Source organism: Oxyura jamaicensis, chromosome 2 (assembly GCF_011077185.1).
Source record: "Oxyura jamaicensis isolate SHBP4307 breed ruddy duck chromosome 2, BPBGC_Ojam_1.0, whole genome shotgun sequence".
Taxonomy (NCBI): domain Eukaryota; kingdom Metazoa; phylum Chordata; class Aves; order Anseriformes; family Anatidae; genus Oxyura; species Oxyura jamaicensis.
The window spans coordinates 23,618,224-23,645,837 of NC_048894.1; the positions used below are offsets into that span (position 1 = coordinate 23,618,224).

General features: G+C 39.3%; 1 protein-coding gene across 2 annotated transcripts; it reads left to right on the plus strand.

Moving 5' to 3' along the window:
• LOC118161638 (pituitary tumor-transforming gene 1 protein-interacting protein-like) lies at positions 1-27,614 on the plus strand. 2 transcript variants are annotated; one of them, XM_035317191.1, is made up of 7 exons: positions 1-407; positions 2,787-2,839; positions 6,084-6,192; positions 9,626-9,734; positions 12,726-12,791; positions 19,429-19,475; positions 25,961-27,614. In XM_035317191.1, the coding sequence occupies exons 1-7, from the start codon at positions 293-295 to the stop codon at positions 26,008-26,010; spliced, it is 549 nt and encodes a 182-aa protein (XP_035173082.1). In that variant the 5' UTR covers positions 1-292; the 3' UTR covers positions 26,011-27,614. The 2 variants fall into 2 exon arrangements, with proteins under 2 accessions (XP_035173082.1, XP_035173081.1); XM_035317190.1 differs by having other exon boundaries at positions 9-407; positions 12,723-12,791.

The following is a 27,614-nucleotide window of genomic DNA, read 5'->3' on the forward strand; positions in this document are numbered from 1 at the left end:
ATTAATTAATTAAACCAAAAGCCTGGCGTATCAGCAATATGCATCTACGAATGCTGTGAGGATTTCAAGCCACAGCCCACAGAGGCGCCAGGTTCGCGGCCATCGCCGGCAGCACGACGGGGAACTGCCAAGAGGAAGACGACGAGCCCCTGGGAGGAAGGCGGCACGCCTCACGGAAGGCGGCACGCTTCCCCCGGCCTCTCCCCTTCCTTCCCCGGCCGCCTCAGCACCGCCCTCAGGGCCGCCCCTTCCCCGCCGTCGCCGGCGGCTCCCGGTGGGCGGGGGCCGCGCCATGGTGGCGGTGCGCTGCTGGCCGCTCTGGCTGCCGGCCTTGGCGCTGGCGTGGGGCCGTGCTGGGATGGCGGCTACCTCCTTCCCCACCGCCACTCCGCCGGTGCCGGTACAGGGTAAGGACGGCCGCAAGGCGTGGGGGAGCCGCGGGGCTCGGGGTTTTTCCCCATCCGGGGGCGCCCAGCAGAGCCTGGAGCCCCCCAGGCTGACGTCCGCCGCCGCCTCAGGCCGGGCAGCCTGCCTTGAGGGGGCCGGGGGGCGCTCGGCTCTGCCCCTGCTCGGGGTGCATGTGGGGGGCTTCCTCAGTTTGGTTGCCTTTAAACAGATGTGACCAGAAAGGTGCAGGCCAGGTGAGCTTGCATTAAATAAGGGTATCGCAGATGGACCTTGACATGTGCTCTTAGATCCCAGCTCGTGGGGGCTTCTTCCTTTGAGGGTAGGGCTTATGCTTGATAAGAAAATACTCAGTTTTTAGGACAGCTGCCTTGAGGCAGAAGAGAAAGGGAGCAGTCAGTGTTTCTCGGCTATTGGACAGGAAGGAACCTGCTAACAACTGCAAGCTAATCAGTTTCTTTCTAATAGCTTTGAGGAACATCAGCCAAACTAAAGAGCTTGGCTTGAGCCAAAAATCGGGTTGCCTTGGCAGTTAGTTTGCTTATGGGTGCGCTAGGATTGAGCTTTTCATGTGTTTTTATTTCTGTGTGAGGTTAGGAGGTTGTTCACGACAGAAAGTTTGTTGTTGGTGTGGAAAAGGTTCCCTATTACACGGAATTACGGATCTATGTCATATGGAAGGGTGTGAGCGACCTTTGAGGGATGAAATGGGAAATAAGACTAAGGTGAAAAACTTACTTTTTCAAACTTTATGGAAATTTGCCCATGGGAGATATGAAGGGTTTAAGCTGAGTGTGTGGGCAGGGAGCAAATAAACACAAACTACCTAAGAACAAGCTTGGTGTAGGTGCGGAAAGGTTTCCGACTGAGTGGTTGTGCTGGTTTTAGAGGCGTAGTAAGGAGCTCCCTCCCCAAGGGCCATCGATCCTAAGGCTATGGGGCAGTCCTTAGTGTACAGTGGATGGTTTAAAACTCTGTCTTCCTTAAAAAAAAATAAAAATAAAACACAACCAAAAAATCTGTGTATGCTACCTCCACGCATATTGGAAAGGGGCTGTTTATAAACAGGGCTTTATTGTCTGTGCTGTTACGTTTCACCTGTATTTTGTGATAGACCAGCCTTTGTGCTGGAGCTGTGTGCTGTTACGCTGGTCCTCGAGGATGCCTCCCAGAAGGTGAGGTCACACAGGTCGTCATTTTACAATGGGTGCTCCAGTTACTGAAAACATAATTAGCTATAATTAATGTGCTACAATTCCTGTACATGTGGGCAGGATTCTAGTCATTTTTTTAAAAAAGTAGGAACAGTAATAGCTTTTTCCTATCTCCTTGTGAGAATGTAATCCTCATGCATCTGTGGCTGACTCTGCAAGGAATTTTCCCGTTCTTTCATCTTAGATGCTTAATGGTGATGTTATGTTAAAATAGAAGGAATGACTCTTTGACAAATGTTGGCTAAAATATGCTGTGAGAGGTTGTTGGTAGCGGTGCTGTGGCTTAGTTTTTTTTCCCCTGATAAAGATACTTCAGTAGTCCCTTGAAATATTAGAGGGAGTCTGTCAGCTTTCTATGTTTGAATCCAAACATTTAAAAGTTGCTTTTTAATATGCTGGTATCCATATTGCTTTTGCAAGGTGCATTGGAGGCGCTGAGTGTGTTCTCAGTCTGAGAGGTGTTTTTTTCCTATGTTCTGCTCTTGAGGAGAACACCATGACTGGTGGAAGACTTGTGTGCCTTGTAAGTTAAGGGACCCAGAGAAATGCATAAAGCACAATTAAACTTTATTTCCTGGTTACTCGTGGTAATGTAATATTTTGTAATGGAGTATGTAAATGAAAGTCTGATTTTATTCTTTATAATTTGAGCCCCAGTCTTTTGGTTATATGCTCTTACAGGCTGTGATACATGTCCGTAAGAAGGCAGTTGAAGATAAACAAGGTGAAAAGCTTTTTGATAAGGATCTAAGGGATGTTACATTTCTTCATTTGGTGGTTCAGTTACTGAAGATGTAACCTAAATCACTGGTGATGTTGAAGTGTTAGTCTGAGAACTTCAGCAGAGATAGAGGGAGGCTCTTGGGTTGTATCTCCCCTGTTGTCCTTAAAGAATCAATCCTCTCATGATGAGATGGCTTACCTGTACCTTCAATTTGAAAAGCATAAATTGTTTCCCTAATTATTTCAGAGGTCAAACTGCTTTCTGTCTCTTTGCTGCAGTTCTTCTGGAATGAAAATATTGAGCTTTCATTATTTAATCAAAATTGTTGGACATACCTAGTACTGGGAGGGGGGGGGAGCCTAAAAGTTGCACTCAATGTTTGACATTACTGAATAAAAATAAATATGATACCTGTTTTTTTTTGTTTTTTTTTTTTCCTCCAGCATGTTCAAAATTTTCCCATCGATCTTGTGAAGAATGCCTGAAAAACGTTTCGGTAAGATTTTAAACATCTTTTTTTGACTGATAAGAATTTGATGATTTTTTTTTTTCACTTAATATAATATCAAGTTGTTGCATTTTTTTTTTTTTTTAATTCTCTTAAAATGATGAAGGTAGTTAAACTACCCTTAATAACAGGGCATCCAGATCAGTTGGTTCTTGTCTGCCCGCAGTTGGTAAAATTTTCTGCCAGATGTCTTTTCTCCCCTTGAAGCCAATGTGCTTTCATTCTCCCAGGGTTACAGGGTGGCCTGTGATTTGGCTGCTCAGGGTATTTCTCTGCTTTGCCTGGAGAGGAGTGACCAAGCAGTACCCAGGCTTCCCCTTTCCATGGTGCTCAGTGCTTTCACAGGGCAGCAGAGCAAGTTGCTACTACTGGTTTGAATTCTCACCCTCATTTTTCAAGCAGCATTGGTTAAATTTCCATCTTCTGTGAGGGCTGGATGAACTGAATCCTATGTGGATGAAATGCCTTGCATTCCTTGTATCCAGAATATGAGAGCTGACAAATTCAAGTAAGCAAGCTAGAAATGCCTTTTCTAGAGATGCCCTGAGCACTGCATTCAGCTGAGGCAGACTGGTCGGTGCTTTGTAGCTGTTCAGACACCGGCCTCTCTGACTATGTGAGACTGTGAGTGCTTCAGACTGTTGTGCTAGATCACTGCTTTTGTGGCAACGTGTTTAGATTTCCAATAAGACTATGGTAATGTAGACATTTAAATCAATGGAATTTTATTCCATGCCCTTTGCTCAAAACCTTTATAGCTACACGATAAGGGTTGTGATGAGTATCCAAACGTGTCTGTCACTGCAGGCAGCACAGAAGAGAACTCCCATGTTTACAGTGAGAGTGTTTCCGATTCTAGCTTTAGATGTCACTGAAAAAGAAATATTGCAGGAGTCTTGAAATTATGTGTAAGTTACTGCAAGTCTTTTTCACTAGGGAAAATTGAGAAATATCTAAACATTGTTCTATGTATCTTTTGGAATTACAAGAAAAAATGAAAAATATAAATTGTGTTGTAGTGATGTAGCCATTGACTGTGTGCTGCCAGACCTCTATTTGTCATCATAAGCCTGGCATACTGTAAATAACACTTAATCTTCAAAAATACAGTGTAGGAAACATAAAATATGGGTTATTAAAGATTAAATGTTTGTCCCTACCTCTGGTGTGCCTGTCACTCCAAATAGTGCTGCAGCTGATGCCAGTAGGTGCTGCAACTGGTGTTATGAGCACCGTTTTTATTAACCTGAGAGCTGTGCGCTCACTTTGTGAGCAGAATAAATCCTTCAGGTGTGTGTGTATACACACTGAAGACACTAACAGAGTTATAGATACATTATTCTCAGAATCTGTCAAACCAGTGGTGGAGTCCAGGCTTGTTTTGGTGACTGAATGATGGATGATTCAGGGCAACTGCTACAATAGCATCAGTGTTAACCTTGAAGAGGTAACTTTAAACTTGATTCAGACAATTCATGAATGCATTTAAGGAAAAAAAGGCTATAAATAAAGCCATTAGCATTTGCGTAAGCAATATGAAAACAAAGGATTGCTGAAGTTACCTTAATTGCCACAGTAGACAAAATTACCAACTGATAATACTGTAGATAGTAAAAGCAGATTAAAATGAAAATCAAACTTTTGGTGAATAGATAAAAGTAATTCCAAGCAAACCATAAAATGTTACCATTTAAATCAGTTAAATAGAATTGTGATTCAAAATGATCAGATTTTTTTTTAAAATTATAATTGGGTTGATCTTTAGAGTTGATTGATAAAAAACACAAGAAAGTTGGTATCAAGAAATTCAGAGTGCTTGGTATTTTTATGGAGATGCTGTTGTATTTGATTTTTTTTTTTTGAGGTACTGTTTTGTAAGGAATAATGCATAAAGGTTTTGGTTAGCGCTTTAGAATCCTGAAACACTATTTAATGTGCAGGTAGCTATTGCTTAATGTCTTGAGAGTTTTCTCTGTGTTTGATTCTCTTCTTCATTTGATTTGCTTTTAAATAAGATATTTTTAGCCTTCCTTTGTGGGTAGTGTATAGAGGAATCAAAGTTAAGGAAATGTTTTGCCCTTGAGTGTTTAGGCTTTATTTAAGTCAATTTTGATGATTAGATGAATTTTTAGTGTCAGGAATAAGTCAACTGAAATATTTTCTTACTTTAACCTCTGCAGCAGGTATTAGCAGCATCAGCTATTGCCCTTAGGGCTACACACCCTTTTAATAGCTGTGTGCAGTAGTTTCCATTACAGGGACACAGCTGGCCTTTTATGCAGGGTGTCACTGGCAGTGCACATCGTGAGGTCATCTAGTATGGCCACCTACTGGAAACAGGGTGACCACTGCATTCAAACCAAGTTTAACAGCGACTTCCAGGCTCTTAGTCTTACTGTTTTTGAGCTGCTGGTTTTTGTTAAATAGCTAGGCCAACAAAAATAAGCACGTTCTGAGCAAACATTGTTAGATGCATTTTACGGATGTCTGTGACTCAGTCTACCAACAACATGTACATACATTGGCTTTGTTACTTTCCTCACTCATTTCAAGAGAACAGAACCCACTACAAAGCGGTTCTTTTGTATTTAGCATTTTGTAACTCTTGACAGCAAGCTAACTGTGCAACTGAGGATGTGTGGGAGATGTACTTGATAGTCTGGTTAGATAAAGCACAGTTCCTGCATGAGCTCTGTCTGTAATGAATCCTACAAAACCCCATTCTGTCAAGGATTCCTCTTACTGTTATCCAGAACTTCTTCATTGATTGTATCTCTTATTATTGTGATGCAAAACTTTCTGTAGAATTGTAAAGGTTCTTTATGGTTTTCTTTCTGTTGATAGCCAAATATAGGGCTGAAGTAAGGTTCCACATGTATTTTGCATTCCTCAAAGATACCGCTGGTTTTAAATTTTGGAACAGTTGTGTTTGGGGTTTTGTAATTCTTGTTACTTTCAGTAATACTAAACCAAAAGCCTTTTTATCCTCAAGTGTACTGAGTATCTCAGATTGTCCCCTGATATTTTCAGGTTAGCGTATATATTTATTATTATTTACACTAAAGTACAAAATTCAAATTGGCCTTACTTTGGAAATGTACCAACCTTTTGTAGGTTTCATACGACTAAGTGCTATCAATGTATCAATACAATCTGGTACATAAAAATGTTCTTTGTGGAGAGGATTGTAAACTGTTTTCTGAAGATCAATATTTTTTTCTTTTTTTTCTAGTGCCTTTGGTGTTACACCAACAACACCTGTATTGATTATCCTGTAAGAAGCATTCTTCCATCATCTTCATTATGTTCACTCTCAAATGCTCGATGGGGAGTTTGCTGGAGTAGGTACTCATTTTACTTCTGCTGTAGAGAGAGAGAGATCTGAGTATGCTTAGTCTAAAATGGGACTACCACTTACTACAGCTTTTTCCTGGTAATTTGGTTGGAGGGGTGGGGGAAAGCAGTAGTTATGATGGGGGCAGGGGGTGAACAGGGAGATTAGCAAAGGAAATTGCTCACCACTTCCCACAGGCAGACTGATGCCCAGCCTGTCTCCAAAAAGTAATCACTATGGAGAACAGAACACCTTCTACCTATCCACGTGCTGCTGACCCCTTCTTCCTTTACCGCATTTTTTATTGCTGAGTGTGGCATTGTGCAGTATGGAATATCCCCTTGGTCATTTCAGGTCAGATGTTCCAGCAGTGCCCCCCTCCCAGTGTTTTGCCCACCACCAGCCTACTGACTGCAGGGGGAACAAAGTCAGAAAAAGAGCAGCCTTAATGTTGAGCAAGCACTGTGCAGCAGTAGCCAAAATACCGGTGTGTTACCAGTGCTGTTGTGGCCACAGATCCAAAATACAGCACCATATGGGCTGCTAGGAAGGGAGTTAACTCCATCCTAGCCAGTAGAGAAAGACGTTTGTGCTGTGTCCTCTTGCAAAGCAGTGATCGCACCCATTTACAGACAGTAAGGGTGCTCTTATCACTTTACTTTTGTTAGAGAAGGGATTTCTGGCTTGGCTATGGTTCCTGTTTCTAGACTGAATGTAGCTTAAACCCAGAATGAAAACTATGTACAGAAGCACATTCTCAGCAGAAAAAGTGTAAATAAATAAACCAACCAACAAAATTTACAGACAAATTTGCATTTCCTTAATATATTTCTATAAATTCTGTGCAGCAGCATGTCATGGTCAGTATATAGTCTTATTGAGAGTATCCTCAGATGTAGCAGGAATCTTAATTACCCGTGAGCATGGTGGGCTTGTTTTTCCTTTTTGCAAATAAAATGAAGAGCCAGGTATTGGCTAAGTGTTGCTGCAAATGAGGTTGAATATTGCAGCTCTCAAAATTCATAAACAAATGAATGGCTTCCACTTCCAATTTTATATGGAATAAGATGTGTTGAAAGATTGTTAACCAGCAGTGAAGAAAAAAATGGTATGGAAGCAACATAATACAAATTAGCTTAATTGCTTTGTTTTTCATAAACAACAAGCAAAGAAATAGCTGAGACAGGAAAGCAGACTGGATACTGACAATTTTATTGTGCACTTAATAGCTTCAAATTACTTTTTTTGCTTCAATTAAATGGCAATTAAAAATATACATAGTATGCTTTATTTTCTTAATGGAGATTGAACCATTTTTAGAACACTGAACAACTTCTATTTAGTTGCTTATAACTTAGGGGAGTAAAAGAATGAGAGAAGTCATGTGGTGAAATGTTTTCATATGAAAATGTATAGGTTGAGAAACTATATATTAAACTGTATTATAAACCATACCCAGTAAACTACAATGCACAAGCAAAAATTTGCCCAGAGAAGCTGTGGATGCCCCATCCCTGGAGGTGTTCAAGGCCAGGCTGGATGGGGCTTTGAGCAACCTGGTCTGGTGGGAGGTGTCCCTGCCCATGGCAGGGGGTTGGGACTGGGTGATCTTTAATGTCCCTTCCAACCCAAACCGTTCTGTGATTCTGTGAAATATTTACAACATTTTTCTACGTAACAAAATTAAGGTTGAAGAGTTTATGCAGCTGCATAGTTGCTTTGATGCTCTAATCAGCTTTATGCTGTTCATTAGGTTTGGGACACTATAGATATACTTTATCACGATCATGTTTGTCACACCAGACAAATAATGATTATATTGTGCCCCGTTCTGAGGCAGGGCTCAAAGTAGTTGTGGGCTCTTAAGCTGTAGTGGGATTCAGGGTATCTAAATGTAAATGTCTCTTGCTTGTGGAATGAGCCATTGTGGTTTAGGGGAATAAACAGTTAAGTTGTTGATGTGGTGTGGTAAAAAGTTTGCTAACACTACAGCTCATGAATAGGAATAGGAGTACACTTTCTACTGGTATGCAGCACCATTATGATAATACTTGAAAAGTTTGTACAGTTCTCGTGTCAGTATTTTTAAAGGATGTTGAGAAAGAGAGGGTTCATGTGAGGATGACAAATTATGATTTAAAAGCAGGAACAATGATTCACAGTTTCTTATAGGGTGTAATCAGTCTGCCTACAAAAAAGAATGTTGAGAGGATACTTGGTTAATGTATTGCTGCTGAGAAAAGGTAGGTCTTAAAGGTGTTTTTAGAATGCAGGAAGAGGATACAGAACCAAATTCAATGACTGGAGGATCAAACTGGGAACATTCTCCAAGTCATGTGCTGTGTTTCAGCATGATTTGGCTGTTAAAAGAAACTACTCAAAAACTGGTAGGTTGTCCATCTTCAAGGCTGGGATCTAATCTTTCACAAGATCTATGAAAGATAAGTGTCAGTTAGACACGAGTTGGTGAGGTCAGTGGAGAAGTAACAGGCTTAGCAGAAGTAACTCTTTGGCTTATGCATGTGGTCAGAGAGGGCAGACCTTCTGAAAGTCATTTGCTGGATTTGAGTTGCTCATCACTAGTACTCCAAAGCAGTAAAAGCTAGAAGTAGCATGTGCAGCTGCTTTTTATGTAGTATGACAGCATAAGGCTGCTGAATTCTGGCAGAGTTTGGAGGGATTTAGGTAAGAGAAGGGAGAAGAAAAGCTTCGATGCTACCCCATCATGCTTTGAAATAGCAAGACAGGGTGGGGTGGAGGTATTTCCATTTTTTTGAATCTCTATTGCTAGAACCTCCTTGAGTCATTTCATTTTATGCCCTTTAAGTAGCTCCCCAAAGCTGTGTCCATTGCTTTGCTTATCTGTTTGCTTGCTTTAGGGACTTGTTTTCCAGAACTACACATTTCTGACTCTTTTTGTGAATGCAGTCCTGTCCCAATTTAGACTAGATACAGTTGTTAGAACTTATGCTGTCAAAATAATAACCTGTCCACGTGTTAATTGTCCTTTGGATGTAGGAGAAGACTTAGGCAGTGGTGTCGAGAGTTTTTGCTGGGCTCCTTCAATTCCCCTGACTGATACTGTCATCTTACTTCATTTTGCTCTTTCCCTCCCCGCTGCCTGTAGCGTATGCACACTAATGCTGCACCCACATGACTTTGTTCACCCTGTACAGAGGCTGAGGTAGCAACTGGGGGACAAAACTGGAACTGCACCAGAAGACTTATATAATAATTTGGTGTATGTAAAGAGCAGTTTGTTTTAATGTCTTCTCAGTGTAGATTAGTTTTAATTGGGATGATTACACGGAGTTGTGGCTTGGCTTTTTTGTACACAAAGTTTGAAAAAGGGGGGCGGCTTGGGAAGGAGGGGAAGAATTATTGGAAAGGTAAATGTTAATGCTGGAGTCTAACAAGTTGAATATATTCATATCTTTCAGTAAACTTTGAGGCTTTGATTATTGCCATGGCTGTAATAGCTGGGCTCATTCTGGTGTCCATAGCGGTCTGTTGCTGTTACTGCTGTTACTGCAGAAAGTGTTCTAAGAGGTAAATGTTTATTTATTTATTTCCTTTACTAACTTTGGGTGCTGGTCTCCCCTACCTACCAACCTACAATTCTACTTTCCAACATACTGAGAGTCTTTTAATTTGGCAGTTAGTTTTGATAACTTTGTATTTGTTTGAAAAAGACAAAAAGGAGGTGTTCAGTGACGAGTGATTCTGAAAATGATGCTGGAAGGCTGGCGAAGTGATGTTGTTCGGGGCAGAATTACAGGTGTGACCAAAATGTGGACCTTATTTCTTGGTCTGAAATGATTTTGGCACTATTTCAAGTACGCATAATTCATTGTTCTTGTTTGATTCTCTTTTTAAGAATTTTTGTGGTCTTGTAGTGGCTTTTTTCAAGCCACAGTAAAATGGTACAGGGTGGCTTTCAAGGAAAAAGAAAAATTGTCGTTCCCTCCTCTTTTCCCTGAGGAAGATGCATGTACCTGTTTTCCTGGTAGATTGGTTCGTCTTAGTGCAAATCCAAAAATGGATGGCTCTTTAGCCCTGTGCTGGTAAGCCCTGAAGACTGTTTTAGATTTCTGTAAGATCTGCCGACTTCCTCTCAGAAGAGCTGTATTGGCTCCAGTGGCTGACATGCCAACAAACAGAGCTTGATTCCTGCACAGAAAGAGATTTGTGTCAGACCTCAGTGTTACTAGCTAAGTTGTCAATCACTGCTGTAACATCTAATTCTAAATACGGAGGGTTAGTTGAGAGCTGGTTTATGTCAGGGCTCCAGAGGTGTCAAGCTTAATCTTCTGACACTTAAAAGCTTTAAAGGTCTTGTCAGAGTGGGATCCAGATTATTTCAGGAAGATCCAGTATGTATTATTACATTGAAGCCTGAGATATTACTGCCTCTAAACCCACTTATTCCCAGCAAGAATACTTCTGCTTTCTGCTTCCTTAGGTTTGGGAACTCTTCTTCTGCAGAGAACAGAAACAAAATAAAAAAAAACAACAATTTTTTTAAACTATGAATTAGAAAAAGGAAATTTTGTAAAAGGGTAGTATTAGATCTGATTTATTGATTTTTTTTTTTTGATGTATTTTCTCATATCTCATGTATAACCTTGTTTGGCAGAAGCATTAGTGTTCCTTCGGAGAACTTACAAGCTGTGAGGTTTTAATATTCAGATGACAAAATGTTTTTTTCTTGAACATGGAATATTTAGAAGCATTAATGATTCCACCTGAGAGTCATTAATCAGGTGGAGTCAGAAGCACCTTACTCCCTCTCTACCACAGAAATCCTAGGACTATTGGTGCATCGTTTCAGTTATTATTTTTTTTATCCTGCGTTTGAACTTTGAGTCTGGTTCCATGTACTTGAGATAATTAATCATGGAACTCTACTAGGAACTACACTAAATAGACTCTCTCCTTAACTACTTCAGGATACTAAAAATGTGGGTGTTAATTTCAGATTTTCTAGATTTGAGGAAAAACTCAGTTCCTTTGCAGTATCTAGAAACCAGGTGCTACTTTGTGTTTTTTTTTTTTTTTTTTTTTTTATGGGAAATAAATAGATTTTCTAAATCCTATACCACCATTTCATTGATTTGGTAGTTTTATATTTTGCAACACCAATGTGAAGTGAGACAATCGCATAGTTAAAAGATACCAATGCCTCCAATAAAGTAGTTATGCAGAAGGATGCCCAAGAATGAAAGCTACTGGTCTTCCAGGACATGCAAAAATGGGGAATTAATTAGTCAAACAAAAGGATCTAACATGCCTTTCTAGTAAAGGTGCATCTGTTTCCTTCTGCTAATACCCCCTTGTCCCCCAGGCTTTCTAACTTAACTCTTCAGTTGAAAACAAAAATGGAGGGCCTAGAACATCTGTATGTGAAACATTACATGGATTCTGAATTTGCTTGCATTTAAACAGCTAACATGTTCAAATATGTGTATGGACTGATTGAGCAGATGGAAAATTTGAGTTCAGTTTACAGTTCTAACCTGTGAATTTTATCTGTTAAACAATAACTGTGCTGTAATTAACCACTGGATGTCACTCTTGCTTAACTTATATACTGGTTGTTGCAGATGTGTGGTACTTGTCCACTGCTCTATTAGCAGGTGTGTTAATAGTGTAAATATTTAAATCGGGCATCTTCTGAGTGCATTTAGTTCTGGAAAATTAACAACTTCTGGAGAAGCATGACAGGTGTCCATTCACAAATCCTGAAGAATTGACATTTAACTTTGTCAGAAACAAATAGCAGACAAATATTGTTTGGCATGTGTTTTAGAGTTCTACAACTCTCAGGTGTCACCTCTGAATAAATGAAGCTGAGCTTTCTCAAAGGCAAGTCGCAGAGCTTTTCCTTAAGGCAGGCAAAGGCTGTGCGATGCAGCTCTTACTGTGTTATGCATCTTAAGGGCATGCATTCAGTAGAGCATATCTGCACCTGCACAGCTCAGCTCTACCACGTAGACTCAGCATTTCCCAGATACGCACTGCTGTTGCACTCAGGTAAATTCTTGCTTACTCCATAACAAGGCAGGCAGCTGCCAAGACAGTTCATGCAGCCCACTTTCCTGGGGCCAGCTTGAGATTGGATAGTGATGGCTGTTGGGAAAGATAAATAGGTCTGGCACTGACGGCTTATGAACCATCAATCTTCTTCAAAGGTGCAACAATGAACTTAACTGTGTGTGCAGTAGGCTTACCCTAAATAGGGTGTGACACGTGGGGAAAATGGCAAGCAGGAGAAGTCTGCAACATGTCCTTCAGAGGCTTTAAATTGTCCTGTGGAGTCTGAATGGCACGTGGCTGCAGAGGACAAAGCTTTTGGGTATAATAAAATTGTGAAAGGGTAATTATACTCTTTTTCAATTATATAGCAATGAAATTATACATTGCTGTGAAGAAGTCTCAGATCAGACTATAAATCCTTTTTGAAAGCAAGTGTTAACACTGACTGTCTAGCACTAAAATTGCTCTTCTTACATTTTCCTTCTCTTGTTATTCTTCTAGTAGACAAGATGACGAAGAGGAGCAGTTAGCTAGAAAGAGAGAGGAACGAAGACTACAGTCTCTTCAGAGGTAAGTTTTGGCAGCTTGATATATAGCCACTTCTTGGTAATATAGGAGTATTCTGCCCTTCTAAGGAATACACAGAGCACTAAACAAGAAGTCCAATAGTTACTGTGAAGTTTGGCATGACAATGTTAGATTTTTTTCAGAACTGGGCTCAATGTGAGATTTGTAAACTTGGTTAGGAGACTGTATTTCCATGACTGAACAGGTACCTCTGAGTTAGATACCTATTAGGAATTTTGCTCAGGAAATGGAAAACTTTGCCTCAGGTCTCATTTTAGACTTAGTCCCACGTTGCCACTTCTGTTAAACCTGTAGCATAGTGTGGAAAGAAGCACAAGACTAGTGGTGCTACAAAGAGTCAGCCCTGGTACAGCGCTGCTCAGTGAGAACAGTATCTCTCCAGATGGAGGATTTTATTCCTGTAGTTCTCAAGTGACTATTCATGGTTTTTACATTATGTTTTTAGATTGTGAAGTACATACATACCAAGCCTATGTACCTTTTGAATTATAATTCCTCTTGTAGTCTTTATTTTGGAGATTGACAGTGGATTAGCTTCAGCAAGTTAGAAGGAGAATCCTAACTGGGCTAATGCTAGGCTTGGAGCTGTCAGGTGTGGGTCTAAGTCCTTACAGGCTTGGCAAGGAAACTGATCCTAAGTTGGCACTTCCTGGTTATGTTTGCTAAATACTTGGTGGCAGTATAACAGGTGGGCTACTTCGCTGCTGTTGCTGTTTTCTCCTGAACTCAGATGCATTTCTAATGAGGGGGGACTTCAGGGGGCAAAGGTGTGCTTCCACGTGACTCCCCTTATGGACTTTTTGCATGGAGGCATTACGTTTCTCATGCAGAAATACTCCTTTCTTTGACACCTTAGTGTGGGGCATGTTGCAACAGCAGTGTGATTACTCTAGTAAATTCTGAGTTCTCGAGCTCATCCGAGACATTGCTATAACAGGGTGTATGTCCATGAGACCAACCCTCACAGCTGATCTAGCAGTGATGACTAGCTTAACAATTATTGTAATATGGTGACTGGCTCCCATATGATGCTAGTCACATGCTTCTCCATAAATATATGGAAAAGGTGTTTTCCATATATTACTATCCTTCTTTCCTTCTATTGTATCATCTTTTGCCTCATTTTGAAACAGATGTGTTGATCTGTGGTCTTAGTTCTCCTGAAATGCTGCCACGTCCAGTTCTCTTAGCACTAGTCTTTCCTATTAGTCACTGATAGTTTCCTGCCCTCAAAAAAAATGGCATTCAGCAAGTGAAATGTTCCAGGAAGTGTTAACTCATAGGTAACCAGCTATTCTTGTTTTCTTGTTAGCTCATATGTTAGCTCATATCGTTCTTTAAATCTGTGAGACAGTGAGAGTACAGGTGTCCAGGGCCGCCTTGCTGCAAACATTTACGACAGCCTTTGTCTATTAGCAAACTGCTACATCCTGTTGTTGAGAAGCTTCCTCCTGTACGTCTGATAATGTTGCCGTCATACAACCGACAACAAAATACGAGATGGTAGGAAAAGAAAGAGGGTTTTGCTTGATTCTTGGTCTTGAATTCCATTGGTTTTGGGTAAGACTTGCACAAAGGCACCATGAGGAAAAATACAGATTTCCCAGAGTCTAGCAGGGGTACAGACTATCATGAAATGAATCATACTGTGTTCTGGACAAGTCATCTGAAAAATTCAGTGTTGTATCTTAAGCAGCTAACAGCTGGGCATGATATGCTGCTGTTGCAGCACTTTTGTCTAAAACCTTAAACTCTATTCATTTTTTAAAAGAGAAAATCATATGGGTCCCATAGGAAAGACATAAATGGTTATAGTAAAACAGAAGCCATCCTGTAGGATTGCTTAATGCCTGCTCACAGTTCACTAATTGATTTCAAAGATGAATGGAGGGGAGAGAGAAATGAAGGCAAGTGATATTGTATTCTTAGAATGGAGCATCTAATGTAATTTCTCTGCAAGAATGTCCTGGCTTGATGGAACAAGTCATGATGGCAAGATGTCCTGAATACACTGACATACAAAGGCATGTTATGCATTTGTTTAAACAGTCAGGCAATTGATATTTTAGAATGTAGAATGCTCTATGATTGCTCATTGAAAAATGCAAAGAACTGAAAATAAAAAATTGCATTTTTTTTTGCACTGTTTCTTTGTAGGTATTTTCTGGATTTTTTTTCAGTACAAGTCCTACACTTTGCACACCTGTGCTTGCATTATAATTTTGTTATTTTTAATATCTTTAGGGAAAACCTCACCTAGTTGTGTGGTGGTTATTGTGTTTCTTTAACTATTATGTGCAAGCTTTTAAGAAGTCATAGCAAAATGTCCTGTAAGATAACTTGACGCTGTGAATACCTCCAGAGTTGGTATGTGATGTTCTTTAAACATCGTCATCCCGATACACCTTGCTGAGACTAATTGGCTCCATTTCTTCAGGTGTGCCAATATGGATACTAGTTTTTCCTCAAGAACCTTGACACGCTGGGTCCCTCATTCAATGTTTGTCACTTGGCCTAACATAAGGAGATGACCTTTACAAGATAGCACAAATAGGTGTATTTTTCAATGTCAGCAGTATGTAGCTGATGTGTAGCTGCATTTATTTACCCTTTCTAGATAGGAGTCATTCTGACTGGTTTAGGTTTTTTTGAAAACTGGATTGGTGAAGGGGAAATGAAGAACAAAGGAAAAAGAGGAGTAGCTTTAATCTAAAGAAAAGGAATTCTGTGAGGAATATCAACGTTTTGTTGTATGTCAAAACCACATGCCTTGTTGTGCTGAAATGTCCATCCTAAGTAATATGTGATGTTCAGTTAAATTGGTACTTAACCTGTATTTATTCTAAAGCAGTGGCTCATGACCAGGGGCACAGGGGATAATTGTGTACCATAACCTTTCCTCTGTGATGTGTACATCAACTTCAAATTCTTGATACAGTTAATCTGTAGGAAATGTGATGCTTCTGGAGGGTAGGGAATGCTGTGCGCACACTGGGGCTATGTGCAACACAGAGCTAAGGCTGAATCTGTTCTTGAATTAAGGAACAAGCATCTCTGGGAGCAGGCTGCCCTGCCAGAACGACTGTTGCAGCTTTGGAGCAGTAGCGATCTTTCCTAGCTTGTGTCAGGACTGTCTGAAACAGACAAACTGCTCCAATTGCAGGAGGAAACATAACTGCAGCCCTGTGTATTTCCCATGGTCTGAACATACATGCTTATGATGTGCCCAGGGAGGGATTAGGAGGGCCATGGGAAAACACCAGGCACAGGCCAGAACACCTCAACCTACCTACTGCTCTCTTCCTGTATGACCTCCTGAGAGGAATCGCTAGTAGCAGGCTGCAGGACATAGTCTCACAAGCCTTTTTTGACCAGACAACTTCAGAGGAAACGCTGTATCGTATTCATGTGGTCTATCCTTTCTAGCTGCTAAGGACCTGCTCTTCGCCAGCAGTTTGCCCTCTGGAACTCCTCTTTTCTGTCTATTGCTGATGTCTCGTATTGTTGGAAGACATGTTGGGGCACTGGCATGGGTTGCACAGAGAGGCTGTGGCAGTCTTCATCCTTTGAGGTTTCAGAAGCTGTCTGGACGCGGTCCTGGGCAGCTTGCTTTAGGTGGCCCAGCTTGAGCAGGGGGGCAGAACAGAGGACCTCCAGAGGTCCCTTTTGAAACTTAACCAAAGTGATTCTTTGAATGTAGAACTTAAAAAGGAATGTGGTCAGTTCCTGTCCAGGAATATGTTAGTGTCTAAATATGGATTTGTAAGTCTATTATTGCATTGTTGAAGAGAAACACAAGTAAATATCTTAAAATAGCTGCTACTACACGTTGGTGGTCAGTAAGGATGCTTGACAGCCAGTGTCTGATAGTCTGTTTTCTACCGCTTTATCCTTCATCTTTGTGGCTCTCAGCCAGCCTACCTTCTGCCAGTCATGTAAAGACATCTTGATCCACTTTCTAAGAGGTTATTTGAAATAATTAAAGATTATCAGAACAACTAAATTTTTAAAATCCACATGATATTCTCAGCCGCTTTGACACTGTTTATGGGAATTCTACAAAAATACTTTAAGAAGACTAATAATCACTGTTGAAATGTAGAATTTGTACTTAATAAGGAGCAAGAAGTAAAGGAAACCTGGATTCAGTTTTTAGCTATGAGTACAGAAGAAAAATTGGTATTTTATTGCACAACTTTAATCTTTTATTTGACTTTGTTATCTACAGCATGAAAAATCATATTTAAAATGGCATCAAGTAGTATGCCTTTTTCTTGTTTTACAGCTGCAAATATGTGGTACGTTTATGTTAGATGTGTATAATTTGTAAATCATGATTTGTTGGAAGCTGATAGCCAATGAAAAGCAGTGATATCTGGAATGAGAAACTGCTGAGTATAACTGGGTAGGGTTGTGGTATGGGAGAGCAGTGTTCAGGGGGAGAAAAATGAACGTTTGCAGTTAATTTACAAATAACAAAGTATGGAAAACCATGAATTGTTATTATCAGGAAAAATACATTCTTTGCTTATAACACTGAGGGCAAATTGTAAGAGCCAAGAATTTAGTATGGAGAAAAATGAATAAGAGCAGTAGTATTAAGAAACAGAACCAAGTTGGAGGCACTGTACGATGACATTTGTTGATCATAGTGTAAGATGTAAGGCTCCTTTGGGTGGCTTATTCAATAACTCTTCAGGATTGTGTCTAACTCTGCTCAGTTGATGTGTACCTAAGCTTTAGTGTGCACAGATTTAGTCATGGATCCTATTACACAGTAGTGGCTGCCTGGCAAAGTTTGAATGTTCCTCAAATATTAATGGTTTTACCCTTCAGACTTAAACAATGTAATAATTAAAAAATTTTAGATTTTATTTTTTTTAAAATAGCTTTGGGGAAGTATCCTAAAGTATTTTGAGATTTAAGGCTTACACAGACTGCTTTCAACCCCCCTTCTGCAGATACTTACTGCTTTCTGTGTTCAGGGCGGGTTCAGATTGACTGCTGAAGCACTGAGATTTCAATTGAAACTGCAGCAGTGAGTCTCCGTTATTGGAGTTAGAGCATGCAAAATGGTCAAATACGTTAGTACCACAAAAAAAAATAAATTGGTTTGAGGTCGCATAATGTCACTTGAAAACCATATAGAAATAAGGATCGGCTTTATACAAGAGAAAGCTGCTTTATGCCGAATTTGTACATTCTCTTTGTGAGATCCTGTGCCTCATGTTTATATCTTAATGCGGCACAGAAAGTAGGAATCCTGGGGTCAGATTGCCATCAGCAGGTAAACTTGACTCTTCTTTGTTCTCGTCAATCTCTCAGCACCCCAGTTTTCTTCCTCCTTCAATTTGGCCAGGTTGTTTTGTGTCCCATGGGGCCTGGGCCCAAATAGCAGAGTGGGACAGAAAGGAGGGTTGGTGTCTCAGGGAAACAGTAGCAGAAGGTTTTGAGTCAATCTCCTCTGTTTGGTTTTCTCATCACGCTTTATCTGCAAGCCTTCCAGAAGTGCAGTTGCAGGGAAAGGCCAGTTCAACCCTTCAGATCCACAGGAAACAGGATAATTGCTTCTGAGGACGCACGGAATCTGATTAGCAGTAGGAATTGTTTGAAGGTGGAATATGCATAGGGCAGATGGGATCTTTGGTGAATTAAGCTGTCAGTGCCTAACAGCTTTTTGCTGAATATGTGCAAATTAGAATCGGGGAAAGTCACAACTTGTCTAATTGGGCTTTTTTTATAGGGACAACAAACAGCTGATTTTGTTAATGTTAGAGGTACATTCTTCTGTCAAATTTTATGTCCTTTCTGCAAAACATATAGAACATGGATCATCCTAGTGAAACAGTTATGTAGGAGCTTGTTGTTTTGTTTTTTAAGCAAAATATATAATCCCTTTGATATGAAAACACATTATCTGAGAAATGATGGAATGTTTTTGATTTAAAACTTCTTCACTTTTCCCCCTTTACCTTTACTAAAGGGAGGGGAAGAAGAAATCAACTCATCAGACACTTGGCTTACATGAATGGTCGAAGTTTGGCAATGTGGTATTGAAAACTCATAATTAGATGAAATAACTAGAGGCATCCTTTTTTTTTTTTCTATAATAGCACAATATTTTAATTTATTCCCTACATGGTTACCATTCTGGATTTTAGAAACTAGTAGTTCTCACTTATACCTGCTGTATTGCTTAAATAAAACAGTTAATACAGCACCTTTTATCTTCATAAAATTATCTTGAATAGTGATTCTGAAGCACACTGTTTTCACAGCTATATTAACCATTATACTCCCAGCTGGAAAGCACCAGAGAATCCTCCAGCATTGCTACTTGCTTTTTATGTGTGTGTGCATGTACATACATCTGGGCATGGTACTTTTATATGGGAAGAATAATGCATTTCATTATGCTTGGAAATATATTTTATTTAGAGATAGCATTGATAAGTAAGAAGTTACAGAGAATGTTAAAGACAAGATACAGAACAGATAAATGATTTTTTTTTGAAGTTTGCAATTGTATACTAAAATGTTGTAATGTCTTTCAGATATAATTATATTTTGCTCACAGCTTAAAATGGTCTGAATGTTCTGATGCTTTTATTTGTTGCAGGAAACATGAAAGAAAACAGAAGCATGATGAAATACGTAAGAAGTATGGTATGTGGTAATCTTGTTTCGATATTCAGTGTCTAAATATATTTCCTTTTCCCCTTTTCCTAATTATTTTTAAAATTCATAGAAGAATCAAGCTGTTTTATGAGCAGCAGAACTAATCAAACCTAGTTCCCTACTGATGCATGTCTTCTGTCACCTGAACACCTGACCTCATTGCTGTTATGCTCCTTCTCTTCCTCTGCTGCCTCTCCTGCTTGGCAAGAGACAATGTGCTGGATGAGTTGTTTGCTTGGGGTGGGTGTTTAAATATATTCATTATAAGAAATTGTTCTTTCTGTCTCTTCCTAAGAGAGAGCACTGATTTTTATTCTTGAACTCAACAAAACAATCTGGTTGAAATTGGCTAGCAGACCCATGGTTATTGAAGGAGGACAGACTGACTAACAGATAGCGAACTTTGAAAATCAGGATGATCAGGATGGTTTTTTTTTGTTTGTTTGTTTGTTTTAAAAAAGGTTGGAAGATGCAGCCTAATGTAGTGATTCAAATTGTTGGGTTTTGTTTGGTTTTAAGTGGAGCTGTGGTCCAGTAGGAGACTCCTATCACAAGATTGTTGGAGCAGGTGTGTTCTATAGGAGGCTTTTATTATCTAGGCTTGTCAGTCCTTTCAGTTTTCACTTTGACTTGTTCATAGGGTTAATAGTACTGTGTATTCAGAGTCAGATATGCTAAAACTATGCTGCAATTATTATGCAAATTGCAGTAATGTCAGAGAAGGTGATTCTAGGGGTCTGAAGAGTCGCTCAAAACTGATAATTTTCATCCTCCTCTTAAACTGATTGGCAGTGTCTGGCAGTGCCTTCATGAATCTGCAGCGTGTCCTTTGGCTGATGCAGAAGTAATAGAGACAGTCTCTGCACGGAAGTCTCTGCCTGGGGAATATTTGCAAAAATACACTCCTTTGCCTGAATGGAGGGAAAATGTAGTGTTATGCTTGAGCTGCAAGAGGAAGAATGTTGTAGAAAGATTTTTTCTTAAAGTCCTGTGGTATTTTATAGGATAGTTGACCCAGTTCCCCATCTGCAATTCAGTTTCAATAGGTTTGTTTGAATTAAGCAACTGACAAGAGTAGTCCAGATTAAATAATGAGACAAACAGAAAAACTTATTGTGCTTATTTCTCCTTAGAAGAGACCCTAGAGTCAATCTGGACAAATTTGAAGCATTGAGATGGATCTGGTGAAGAACTTGTATGTTTAAGACAGTGGCTATGTCTCCACAACATACATTGCTGTATAGATAAATAACTGTGTGTATCTTTAACACAGTGAAGCTAAGAGGAGCAAGCTGTCTAGGTTCTGACTTTGCTATAACAGTATATCAAAGCACTGCGCAAGGGTTAAGTGACATTTCGAAGGCTGCATTCTGCTCGTGAAACTCGTTCACTTGTCTCTGAATGGTCCTGCATCTTAGTGAAGACATGCTTCTCTTCGGTGCTTAACATCATGACTGCTTGGTTGGATTTATTTGGAGTACCTGAGTTTTCTGACAAGTGTAAGTGCGATTCTGTGCCTCTGGAATAGATACAGAATTCAGAATAAATTCAGAATCTAGCTATACTGTACACAGCTGAACAAGTGTCATTTTGCCCCCACTTGAAGAATGTTAGTCCATCAGTGACTTAATTAGGAACAAGTTCATTGTGTTGGTGGAAGGTGTACCTTCTCATAAGGAGTCAGGCATATCTTTCCCTTTGAGTAGTTATACTTTGCAATGCAGTTTACCCACAAAAGATCATAACTTAACTATCAGACATAAATTTCAATAGCAAATCTCAGAGGTTTATTAGTTGTCAGGTTTGCTAGTTATAGACACTGTAGTTAGAGATCAATTTATACTATCAGGTAGGTTTGAGGCCTGAATTCCTAATTCATTGTTTGCCCTATAGAAAAAAATCTCTTAAATATTTGGCACGTACTAAAAGGATGGAAATAACTGAGGAGAAATGAGACAAAATATAAACAATGAAATTCATAAGTATTGCTAACCTGTACAGTTTATATTCTGATAACATGCGTACAAATAGCTCTCAAAATAAATCAGTGGGACAATTAAGTCCTGCTATAACCTTTAATCTTGCCTTAATTTTTCTCTGCCTAGTAAATACATATGTTAGCATATTAAACATAATCTAATAAAAATTGCTGCAAATGATTATGGAGACACTAGATTATTTTGCACTCTTAGGCAGGGCAGAGAGGATTCTCAGTTAAGCAGGCATGGATGAGTGGCAGAATGACAATGACTTTGTTAACCTGACTCTGTAGATTAAGATGATCATGCCTGAAATTTCAGTATTTGGTTGGCTTTAAGGGAATGCCTTTTCCCATTTCATCCACCAGCTTTCCTTACCCCATTTAAATGGTAATTACACATTTATAATGCATTGCAGGTGTCACTCTAGCCACAGTCCTTTGGGAGCACTGGAAGCCATAGAGAGCTTTAGCAACCAGGAATACACACTTTGAATTGTTTCTTTGTTGCAAAATTTGATAGTATTTTTCGTTTGCTCACATATATGAATGCAATATGATTACACAAATTATATGTTGACTGTTAGGAAATTTTAAAGGAGAATTCAGAGTACTTTGCAGCTTGTATAGCATACAAAGGAACTACAATTTAATTGCTGCTGCATTTGCTGCTATTGTATGTTCAGTATAGCATTAGTAAGAAGCTGCTTTATTCTTTATTTCAGGATTTTGCCTGGTATTAGTGGAAGGCTTCTGTATCTCCATTTTCACAAAATGATTGCCTCTCATGATTTTGGGCTTCCAAACCACTTGCTTCAATTCTGCAAAGGTTTTAATAGCTACTTTAGTGATACATAATCCTATCTCCTTTATTTTATGTGAGATGCTGGTTTTTATATTCAGGAGTTTGTTTCAGTAAATGTTCCTTCTGGTCAGGATGCATACTTATTCATATTGACCTTCTGTTGGACCCTAAACAGGGAGGTCGTGTATTGCTGCACATAAAGCTGTTTAGTTTGTATGTTAAGAATAAACTGATTAATTTGGGGGTTAAAAATAAAGAGGAAAAATGTAATAAGGGATGAAGATCTGCAGCATATCACAAGCTAGTTCAATTTTTGCAGTATATACAATCTCTTGTAAGAATCTCATTAATTCTATTTTTAGGCAGTGCTGATATGTGATGAGGGTCAGTTAGGTCTCGATGACTGAGAAGCTGCATAGTTAGCATGGTACATAAGTGAATATGCTAGGAAGAGGCATTAGATTCTTACAATTGCCTCGTCATTTCATATATTTTAGAAGGACTCATTATTTCATACATGCTAAGGAAAGGTACTTTACTATCATGCCTTTCAAATTTTCCAGTGCTGTTTAATACTGGTAAGTAGGTCAAATAGTAATCTTGTAATGAAGATAAATAGAAGACGCTCTTAAGTTCTTGTAATTGCCCCACATGTCAATTTCTAAGTTTACAGTAACCTAAAATGGATTTTATTGCAGACAGGATGCCTCAACCTACAAACAGCTAACTTCTTTGAACCTGCAAATGTAAATTACAAGTTGGGTAGTTGCTCCCATGTCAAATGGGAAACAGGAGAGACAGCCTTCGTGTCTGGTTCAAGGCAGTCTGTGAGCTTTAGTTGCACCAGACATGCAATCCAATTAGCATAGGCTTGCAGCCCCTCTTTAAGTGTCATGGCTGAGAGCAGCTGTGGCAGCTGACAGTAGCTTTTTGTCATGCTGCTTTTTTCATCTGTCTCTCTAGATTGCTTTTGTCCACTTACTGGAGTCTGAGACAACTTCTTCAGTAAGAATATTGGTGCAAGTGATGAGCTGCTGTCTCCTCCTCCTTTAATATAATCTAATGATCTATTTAAAATGCTGAAGATAAAAGAAATTTAAACCTTGGATGCAGATTTGAGAGCAAGACTGAGCACAAAGTTTATCTGATGTTGTAACCTCTGTGGCTATCTTCACTCAGGAGGAGGGCTTGTCATTTTTCGTGGAGTACCTTCTTTCCTGGGAAAAGAATGTGTGAAGTCACAACCAATGATACTCACATAGGATTCACCCACAATTTTTAATGCCTGAGTAGTTTAGTTTCATATTGTACAATACGACAGTTCAGAGAACTAGAAGTTAACTTAAAACGTGCTAATGCCTCATTGGTGGAAAATATCTGCTCTTTGTCAAACCTGTTAGTTCATTAAAATTAAAGCAAGTATTGCTGAGAACAGCAAGTAAAAATGGCACATTCACTTGAACTATCAGGACTAGTTGTCTGAAATGGCTTTTGTCTGAGTATGTTGGAGTTGGGACAGCTGTTTCCTACCTTCCTCTGATTAATTTGAAATTGGCACTACTGGATGTAGAACACCACTTCCATTGAAACTTAGCACTTTAAGCTGTGAGAGAGCAATGTCTAGGGTCTTACTGTGTTACGCCCAGATGTATGAAGTGTCAAGTATATATTTTGAATGAATTATAGGAGACAAAATGCTATGTAGAGATAAGTATGCAAGCTAAGTAAAATCAGGAGAGCTACAGGTGTGTGCATGTTTATATTCTTTTCAGGTAAAAGGTGACTTTTTTGGTGTACATTTTGTGGCTATAACAGGTCATAGACATTTACTGGTTGAGGCAACTCAACCAAGGGGGACACCTTTTTCGTTATCTTTGTAAAACAAAAAAAGATAATCACTAAGACTTAATTTTGATTTTGAGAGAACCCCCTTTATCCTTTTATTCCAAAGTTAATTTTGTCAGGAAATCTGGCACCACCTCTTACAGTTCTGTGGAAGATTGTTTTGAAGTTTGTTGCCTAGAGTTCTGAGTGGAACTGCTTTCTGCAAGCTTAAAGATACAAAAATCTTGATCTCGGTAGTGTTGATATCTCCCATCGGTGCTGTCATCTAGCCAGAGCCCTATTGCATAAATGCTTGAAGGATGACTTTTCTTTAAACAATTAAAGAAAGGGGTAGTACCTCTGATGGCAAGGTATCTATCAGGTAAGTAGATTGTATTTCTTTTTACTTGGCTGAAGCTTTATAAATGTGGCCGACTTATTCTTTGGCAGGTAACAGCCACTAGGCATGAGGGCTGGTTTTGATTTTATCTTCTTACAGACTGGCTGCTTGAAATCTTTACAATTTGAATAATTATAACAACAGGAATTTTTGTGCATACTCCTTAATACTTGCTGTTCCCTATCTGGTAGTCAGGCACCGTTGCTGATAGAATAATCAGCCATGCTTCTTGCGTGGTATCTTAAAATATGCTGGTATTTTGAAAGAAATGCAGAAAAGCTGCAACAAGGTAGACAAGACTACAGTCTGCATTTGGTGCTTCTGAGTTTCAGATAGAGCGGTGAATTTTGAATACTTGTGTACGTGTGGAAAAAGTATGCCGTGTAAAGATCTGAGGGGAGCTCCTACAAGATTTGGTAGAGACAAGTGTAGTCTTTTCTGCTATTGTGAAGCTGAGCACTTCAGCTGGGGCTGTTTGGTTTTGCTGTATTCTTTCCCTGTCCTAAATCAGAGAGCTAGAGCAGAGTCCAGGCTTGCCAGTCATCAGTATAATATATGTTGATGACTGATGACAGTATAATATATGTTGGCAAAAAGGTATTGGCAGTTGTGCTGTTCTTTCACAACAAAAGGTCAGCTTCTGGATTCTTAAGGGGCTCCTTTGTTTTCAGTACACGCTTCTGCCTAGCCTAAATCTGGTGTGTGGTTTTTAAGTCTTTTTGAAATAATTGCTGTATGGAACAGTGATAGCTCAACTAATCCTTAAAGAAAATGGTATGCGTATCCAGTCACTCAGTAGAATTGGATGGCTTTGCAATGCTTTCTGTGACAATATTCTGGTTAAAACATCAAGAAACTTTGTGATAGAAATACGACAATCTGGTTGAAGTGGGGCACTTGTTCTATCCCTGGAGGTTTTGGTGAATGCCGTGGTCATCTTCATTTGATCTTAGAGATTGTTGTCCTGTTCTGGAAATGCAGCAAATGGCTGGAAGTGACAAATTGTTGTGCATATTCAAAGCAGAACTAAGTCAAAATAGCAGTGCCTTCCATTTAAAAGGATGGTGATCTTATAATAGCTTTAATTTATAAACTGGCCGGTCTGAATCTGTTCTTCCTGAGCCATCCCTGCTTAGATTTTGTAAACTCGTTTCTCTCAAAAACATGTTCTGTGGAGTATATACCTCACAATTGTGAAATGTTTTCTCCGTAAGAACTTATCATAGAAATAGTTTCTACCTCCAAAATCATGAAATACCTATTCATGGTTATAGTCTGAGAAATAAGAGCGTTTAAGAACAATTTCTTATTATTATTTTGAGTGTCTGGGTGATGATAGATATATTACAAGACAAGAATTGTCCTTTAGTTTTGTTAAATAGAGCACAGGGGGCTCAGTAACTCAAGCCTTATAAGCAATACAGGTAAAAAATGATAAAGGCATTAATCTTATTTTTGTTTTGCAGGTCTTCTCCAGGACTCTGATAATCCATACAGCAGATTTGAGAATGAGTAAAGCTGAGCACATTCCATTAAGCATATAGCTCCAGAACACAGGAGGATTCTTGTTTTCATTTGCCCTTTGATATCTCTTTTTCCAAAGATTGTTCTCCTTTTGCCTCCCCCGCTCCCAGTTTTAAAACTAGGCGTGGATGAGAACTGCACGAAATACGTATCTCTTTTACCTATATAGAATGATTTTTTTATAAATGCTTTTGTTTGTTGAAATGTTTGCTGCTTATATTGACGTTTGTGTAAAACATCACCTTTCTTCCTGTTTTTTTTGTTACCTTATTTAGATGGTTTACAGTCATGATCATGTATTTGAATTCAGTCTTAACTGCCACTTAAGCAGTTGTTCCTGTGTTCCTAAATAAAGATTTTTTTCCTTACTGTATCTGTTGTATAAAAATAAAAGGCAACAAGGAAGCATAGCTTCACACAGCAGAAATAGCTCATGTTGGTACTGAGGAGAAACTACAACAGGCACAATCTCATGTGTTATAGAATGAGAAGTTTTTTTTTTTTTTCCCCTCTGGAAAAAGAGGAAAGACTAATGTGTAAGGGTTGAGTGAGGGGAGCGTCTATGTGTTTGAGTAATTAAATGCAGTAACGGAAATGTTAATGTATACTTTTGGCTATATTACTGATTTTGAAAAAGAAATTACGTGGCAAGCAACTTTGGCAAGATTTACATGTGGTAAAGTGTACCAAAACTGATGATCGACTAGAGGAACATTCATCTAACTTTAACTTTGTGAACACTTTCTTTTGTAATCTTTATGTTTAAAAAGTAAAAATCAAACGTTGCCAACCTTCTGCAGTTTGTAATAGGGTAAGTGGGGTGGGTTGACCTCAGCCAGCAACTAACACCACCCAGGCACTTGCTCGCTTAAAGCGAAGGGGGGAGGAAAATAGCAGCAAAAGTGAGAAAACCCTTATGTCAAGATCAAGATGGTTTAGTAAGTGAAGGAGAGGGGAGGAGGAAGGGAAAGGAGGGAAAAGGCAAAACCAAGTGCTGTGCTCACCACCTCCCTGAAGCAGACCTCTGCCCAGCCAGTTTCTGTGCACTGACTAGCTCCCACCAAAACACCCTCTTCCATTTTTATTGCTGAGTATAATGTTGGATGTCATGGTAAATCCCTTTGGTCAGGTCGGGTCAGCTGTCCCAGCTGTGTTTTCTCCCAGCTTCTTGCACAGCCCCAGCCTATTTCCTGGAGGGGGCAGAATGAAAACCTTGACATTATGCAAGCACCACTCAGCAAAGGCCAAAGAACTGGTGTGTTAGCAACTCATTTTAGCCACAAATACAAAGCACGGCACCATGCAGGCCATACTGTGGAGAATGTTAAATGCATTCCAGCCAGTCCTGTATAGTAAGAAAGTATTTGCTTTTTAACCTTTTATTATTTTCCATAATGTGATTTATTTCCTCTCTCTTTTACTAGAGGTGTTTCATTGAGCATTTTTACTAGCTTACCAGTATAATGCAAGAAGCAAGGATCTCGTACAGTTTAAATAACCTCTCTGTGTATTATCCATTAAATAAATGTACAGTATAGAATATATTCATGTTATTTTTATCAATGTTCTTAAAAATAAATCCTTTAACATCCTTAA

Bases quoted from the DNA above. Each gene is read 5' to 3' on its own strand.
- LOC118161638 (XM_035317190.1), top strand. From the start codon at position 293: ATGGTGGCGGTGCGCTGCTGGCCGCTCTGGCTGCCGGCCTTGGCGCTG. The intron at 408-2,786 runs GTAAGGACGGCC...TTTTTCCTCCAG, and splicing joins TCCGCCGGTGCCGGTACAGG to CATGTTCAAAATTTTCCCAT. The intron at 6,193-9,625 runs GTAGGTACTCAT...CATATCTTTCAG, and splicing joins TCGATGGGGAGTTTGCTGGA to TAAACTTTGAGGCTTTGATT.